Below are 6,846 nucleotides of genomic sequence, written 5' to 3' on the forward strand. Positions count from 1 at the left end.
TATACACATAATAAGAATAATGCTTTCCACGAAAATCACAGACAATGTGCAAAATATCCTATAATACCAAAAACTCACAAAAGAAAGAAATCTGTACAGATAATGAAACAGAAAGGCTTGATTTATCATGTTTTTGTTATTTATCTGAACACCAGTGCAGATAATGAAACAGAAGTTCTTGATTTATCAAGTTTTTTTTATCTGAACACCAAACTTAGAAAAAATGTGCGACATGCTTTAAGCTCATGTTTGGGTAACTAAAAATGATCTTCAAATACTTTACCTTATAAACATATAGCTATACTAGATGTACTTCTGCAGAGTCCCGAAAGTGTTTCGTTTCAAGAGTAAATAAAACCAAAATTAAGAGTAACAAATATTTTCATTTCTTGCTTTTGAAGTTCATATGTCTTGTGCACGTTTTACTGACATCACAACAGTTCAAACCACAACATTAAGCATACCTTATGTGATGTCATTTTATTGTCTTTTTAAGTTCTTCTTCTTTTTCTTTCATGATGTTTATTAAATTGAAAATTCTTAAGAAAAAAATTTATATTTAACAATTAATTCCATCAAGTTCCCGAGTGGTGGCAGTGGGTCGGTGATAAGTTAGCTTACTCTTGATCAAAAATTCTTGATTATGAGATAGAAAATATCTTGGAAATTCTGTACAAATTGTTCCTTTAGTGAGTCAGCAGTAAGTTTATAGAATTTGCTAAAATCCAGGACACAATTTCCTGTGATGGATAGAGTACGGATAGCCCACCGTGTAACTTTATGTAAAACAAACAGCAACAAAAATTCCATCAAATTTAAACTGACAAACATAAATATCATGCTTAACACTTTATCTAGACCATTTATGTAACTGACTATAGAATCTTTCACTCATAGATTATTTTTAATTTCAAGGGTTTTTATGTTCGCACACACACACACACACACACACTTCAACTATAATGCATTTTTATTAGTAGTTAGTTTTGTTCAGTTTTAACCTTGCTTTCACAAAAATAATTATTTTAATGACACTTCAGAAAATTCTTATTAAGATGCAAACAGATAAGAAAGAGAACATTTTATCAATTTATTTCTCAGTGGTAAGTTGCCACTTGATATTCAGCTTAAATAAAAAAGACTATAAGACCAATATTTTGTAAATATTACTTTAAAAACTAAGTGTTGTTTTTCATACTTTACTCTTTTTTATCTCAGCTGAAGCTTTAGAAAAACAGGACTAAGTCAGAAATGGAGACACCTGGTTGTGATCCAAATCTTCTAAAAGATACCACACAACACTTGCAACATAATTTAGTAAATTAATATTTAAAATTCTGATTAATTTTTAAGATTTTAGTCTTACTTTTTTAGGTATGAAGTTGAAGGTAATTAAAGGCAACAATTAGAACAGGTATATGTCAGGAAGATGTCATATTGTACTTACTTCTAAATCTATTTCATCCTTGCAGATAAGGAGGTCAACTGAAATACCAGTTTCTTCTAGAAAAAAAGTAACTTCTTTTCGTAGCCTCAAGTCTTTCCTTAAGGCATTAAGAACAGGCAGCACCACACGACATGTTTCTGGTTTAATCTACACATTACAAATAAATTATGAACCTTACTTAATTAATAAATTTTCAGGTGCTATACAAAAAACTTGGTTTTCTGAGTACTGTATTTTATTTTTTATAATGTGCCAAGTGAATTGAAGTTTAGAAAAGCTGGGTAAGCTTTTTTATTGTGGTGGATATTAAATGAATTCTATCGTTCCATACTTATATATACATAACTGAAACAAACTAGATTTTTGGTTGTCACATCACACATCTTCAATATTATTACATATATTATTGCTATACATCTTGTTCAGGTTTCACAAATTTTACTTGTAATATGTTGATTTTTGTGCCTGAAATTATTTCTAATATTTTTCTTATACGTATTTCATGTTAGAAAATCTACAAGTGTTTTGTGTGCAACAAATGTATTTTTAAAATTATAACCATGAACTTCTAATACACTATAGCAGTACCCTCAGTGATCTTTTTCAGTATTTCCTAGAGATCTATCCCAAAATACAGAAGAAAAACTGCCAGCCACAAACATTATTAAAACATTTACTAGCCTCTTTTCTCTCTCACTCTCTTTTTTTTTCTATCAGCTCATTTACAGTTTGTTGCATCTAATAAAGATATTCCACACACATTTATAATTTGCTAAACATTACATTTGTATATGCAAATCAATTATTCAAGGTCTTAAAGATATTAATATTTCCACAAAACTTGTATGTGCACATTTTGATACTCATTATATGTAACAAATCAAGATTTAATAATACTCCTAAAATTTTTCATCTTTCTGGTTATAGAATACTAATAAAAGGTACAACAAGCTTGTAAGAAATAACTGAAAAACACAGAGCTGTCAACATTAATGTACATAAACATGTGTAACCTAGGCAAAGTTGTAAATATTTTAAAAATATCTTGCATTACTGATCTTTAGAAAGCCCTTACATGGGCTTGACTCACTAGCACACTGGTAGAGAAGAAAAATAGCAAAAAACATTGAACAATGGTGAATTGCAGGTTCATTGTTTTCATGGTACACATAATTCTGAAAAATTCAGTTCTACATTTGTAAATGGAAATATCTTGTAATATTTTGAATCTTCTTTTTCTATATTGTACAGCAATTTTTTTTAATTATCAAAGAATTACATATTAAGTTAAGTACCTGTACACTTACCCGGTTAAGAAAAAATGCTGTTACAATTGTGGCTGTAGCTGAGGTCAGGTCACAAGACTTGCTGTCCAGCACAGCATGAACTCCATTAAACTGGTTCAAATGCCCCTAGGATAAGAAATTACAACCTAAGATTTTTTCTGAAGGGATGTCTTAGATGTACATTTCCAAAGCTGGTAAGATTCATGTTTAAACAACTAAAGGAAGGTAAGACAGCTGGTTCAAACAATATTAATTCTAAGATAATGAATGAAACTGAAGAACGATATGCCTTAATTTTAATAAATCTATTAATAATAATGAGGTGCTATAAAACTGGAGGTTAGCCAATGTCACACTTATTTATCAAAGGAGAGATAGACAATAACCAAGTAATTACTGTAACAATCAATTAGTCTTGCTTCACTAGTTGGTAAATTACTAGTCAAACTAAATACATTCTACACATGCACTTATGTAATTTTTTATCAAACAATGTCACCAACAATTTAGAGAGATAAGGTCATATACTATAAAATTTGCTTTCTTTGAAAATGTTACACTTAATCCAGTTATGGATATTGCAGTGGACTTGATGTACATGGACTTTCAGAAAGAATTTGATATGATGCCACATAAAAGGTTTCTTAAGAAAATTACATTTAAATGTTGGATAGGAGCAAAGTTAGGTAAATGATTGAAGTGGCTGAAGAGAGAAAATTGTCATTATTGAAGTTACAGTGTATTAATGTAAAAAGTAGATTACCTCATGATTCTGTGCTAGGTTCTTTGTTATTTCTCACTTTCATTAAAAGACATTGATGATGGAATCATCAGTAAATTGATTAAGTCTGCAGATGATAATAAAGTTAATAGGTATTTTAAATTGTATTGAATATGTTGTAGTTTTGTAGAGATGTCTGGACTATATGGTGAGTTGAGCTGATACCTGTAAGAGCTGCCTTTTAACGTTAATGAAAGTAATGTTATACATATTGGTTATTAAAACATTAATCATTCTTATTGCCTTGGTTGGGAAGATCTGGGTGTAACTTTTAAAAAATCTTTAAAGTTTTCTAGGCAAGTTATATTGTCTAATAATAAGGCATACAGGATTTTAGGTAAAAATCAGAGAAGGTCATCAGATGCTGATTAAACCACATGTGTAATATTATGCTCAGTTTTAATCACCTTATTTATGATGTTCAATTACTGAAAAAGAAAGTCCAGAGAAGAAGTAACAGGACAATTCCAGGTCTGATGGGGGTTATTATTACCATTTGGAGATAGATTAACATACATGATGTTTTTACTGGAGATACTGAGAAGGACAGTTTAGAGAAACATGATTGACATTTGTGAGATTGATAAAGGCTTCAAATACATAAATCCTGTTGATGTTTTTATACATAAAAATTGTGCAGGCAAAATAGTTGAAGGATGCAAGTTTAAAATATGAAAAACTCAGGTGCAACTCCAGTTAAGGCAGTGTTACTTTTCTAGTAATAGGGTGTTTAGCATCAGGTGTTATGCATTTGGTTCTCCAACTACAAATAAAATGAAATAAATAAATCATGAACACATATACAACTTATTTTAATATTATCATTACTTTGAACTTCTTGAATAATATGAAACATTCTGAAATGAGCTCACAGATGATGAAATATTACCCCTATAATTTAGGCATTAGACCAGCTTTTATGTTTATAATTTATTTACTTGATCAAGTAAAGCTAAATAACAAAATGTAATAAAAGGATATATATATAGAGACTGAATGTTTGCTATTCTTATAGTTGTAGTGAATTTGAAGCAATTAATTAAAAAAAGTGCAAACTTGTGCAGCCTCAGACCCAGAGTCTGGTATATGAAATATATGAAGTGGTGGATTTAGGGGTGGTGTAGCTAGCAACCCACCCCTTTTCATATTGTTTAAAAAAATTGTCACATTTTTGAAAATGTCTTATTCAATGATTACTTAATAGTTGATTACATGAGTAATTAAAATTCGTGAGCAACTAACTAATATCTATAAAGCAGATTGAGACATTAACTTAACTGATTAAGATATTTGGATAATGTCTGTAGTATTATTCTGCACTTCCTCTGGCACCTCTATCAGTTGATAGATTATAAATTTAGACTCAAGTGAATAGATCATATTCACAAAATTTCAACTGTGCAATGTTTAAACGTATTCTTAAATTTTCATATCCACCCCACCCCTCTAGCAAAATCCTAGATCCGCCACTGATATGTGTCATTCATAATCATTGTAAATAACAAGGAATAATACTACCAAAGTCCAAAAATACTACAAAGCAAACTATTAATTTACGATTCATAATACTAAGGCATTATTATAATTTATACGTCTATAGTAACAAGACTAAACAGTTATTACTAGATTAAAATTTAGAGCAAAATAAACACAATTGAAGAAGTAAATAAAAATGTCAAAATGCGAAGTTAACAATTCAACTTACTAAATAACTCTTAGCAATTTTTAAAAACGCCTCCATCTGAATTTCACTAGAGACCACTAAATTATTATTAGTAAACATACATGACATGAATTGTCAAGTCATGCCATAAAACTGCTTATCAATGAAACGCCTACAAATTCACATATAAACCGGTAAATCTTCCCACTGGTTCCAAACATAAAACAAGACACTGTTAAAGAGGGCGTAGCATCCGCTTATTTTCATAAATAATATATATAGCTAACAAACCATTTGAAGAGAAATGGCGAATTTTATACTAATGCTTTTTAATTCAACTGAAAGGTGAAAGGAACGATATCGACCTACTTTATTTCATTGTAAGTAAAATTATAATGCGTTTAATACGTGAGAGGCAGTTATCGCCTGTTTTAAGGTATTATATTTGTATAATGTACAAATAAATATATAGTTAAATTAGTTTGTTTGTTTTTGAATTTCGCGCAAAGCAACACGAGGGCTATCTGCGCTAGCCGTCCCTAAGTTAACAGTGTAAGACTAGAGGGAAGGCAGCTAGTCATCACCACCCACCGCCAACTCTTGGGCTACTCTTTTACCAACGAATAGTGGGATTGACCGTCACATTATAACGCCCCCACGGTTGAAAGGGCGAACATGTTTGTTGGGACGGGGATTCGAACCCGCGACCCTCAGATTGCGAGTCGAGCTCCCTAACCATCTGGCCATGCCGTGCCCAGCTAAATTAGTTTTACCATGCATGGGATTTGATATACAAATTCAAACAGTGAATGTTTTGTACTAAAATAATTAGCCGTTCTTTAACTTCTTCAGCGAAAAATTAGACATTTAACTATTTCTTATTTTCTGTTTCTTACTTGTATGTATATATATTTAATTTCATGTGTGTTTCGATGACAACGTTCTGTCAATATCCAAAGTAGCCTAACCTGAAATCAAACAGTAAACTTGTTTATATACGATTAAGTTATTCAGTCATTGTAACAATACATTTTTAAAATTATTTTGAATCAGTCTTAAAAACTAAACCTCGTGAACAAAAGATTTGTTATTAAAAAACAAGAATAACAAAAACAGCAACGGAGATACCCTTTTAATGTTCATATCTCTGCATCTTCCCTAAAATATGTTTTCATCAATCTATCCTAGGTTAATAGTTATAAAATCGAATTAAATTAATACTTTCCAGATTTAACTAGCTTTGTATACGTAATATCTAATCGCTTTTTAACTTTCAGAAATATGAACTTTTTATTATAATTGCTAGAAGAGAAATAACCACTGTATCTTTACCATTGTGTTACTGCTAGTAGCTTTAGTATTGTTACGACAGCGGATGTCGCGTGACGCTGGGAGCATGCGCGCTGGAGTTTCTCGAATTATCGAGGAACCCCGCGAATGTCTGAGTGTTTGCTAGACACCCTCTTTTTTAGTATATAAGCTTGGCAAAGAAAGCCAGCGATATAGATAGATAATTAAAGAAGCTAACAGTAGTGACGGTAAATAAAGTGTGTGAATCTCTGTGAATTATAGCATGTGTTTATAAGAAGTCGTTAAGTTTAAAGCGACGAAGAAGGTAGTGACTGTGGAAATTCTGTGTGTTACAAAGTTTGTATCAAGAAAGAATAAA

The 6,846-nt window shown here is 30.8% G+C and overlaps 1 protein-coding gene across 2 annotated transcripts in view; it reads right to left on the reverse strand.

The window, feature by feature from the left end:
* The window catches only part of LOC106462380, a 55,478-nt gene extending 50,113 nt beyond the window's left edge, over nt 1-5,365 (reverse strand). The window contains exons 1-3 of one of the 2 annotated variants that reach the window (XM_013922308.2): nt 5,220-5,365; nt 2,755-2,859; nt 1,448-1,594 (exon numbers count right to left, since the gene is read on the reverse strand). In XM_013922308.2, the coding sequence (XP_013777762.2) occupies nt 1,448-1,594; nt 2,755-2,859; nt 5,220-5,306 (339 nt within the window). In that variant the 5' untranslated portion in view covers nt 5,307-5,365. The remainder of the gene's footprint in view (nt 1-1,447; nt 1,595-2,754; nt 2,860-5,219) is intronic. The other variant, XM_022389633.1, reaches the window with a different exon arrangement.
* Between the last annotated feature and the right edge of the window lie 1,481 nt (nt 5,366-6,846).

Source organism: Limulus polyphemus, unplaced genomic scaffold, assembly GCF_000517525.1.
Source record: "Limulus polyphemus unplaced genomic scaffold, Limulus_polyphemus-2.1.2 Scaffold1154, whole genome shotgun sequence".
In the NCBI taxonomy this organism is placed as follows: Eukaryota; Metazoa; Arthropoda; class Merostomata; order Xiphosura; family Limulidae; genus Limulus; species Limulus polyphemus.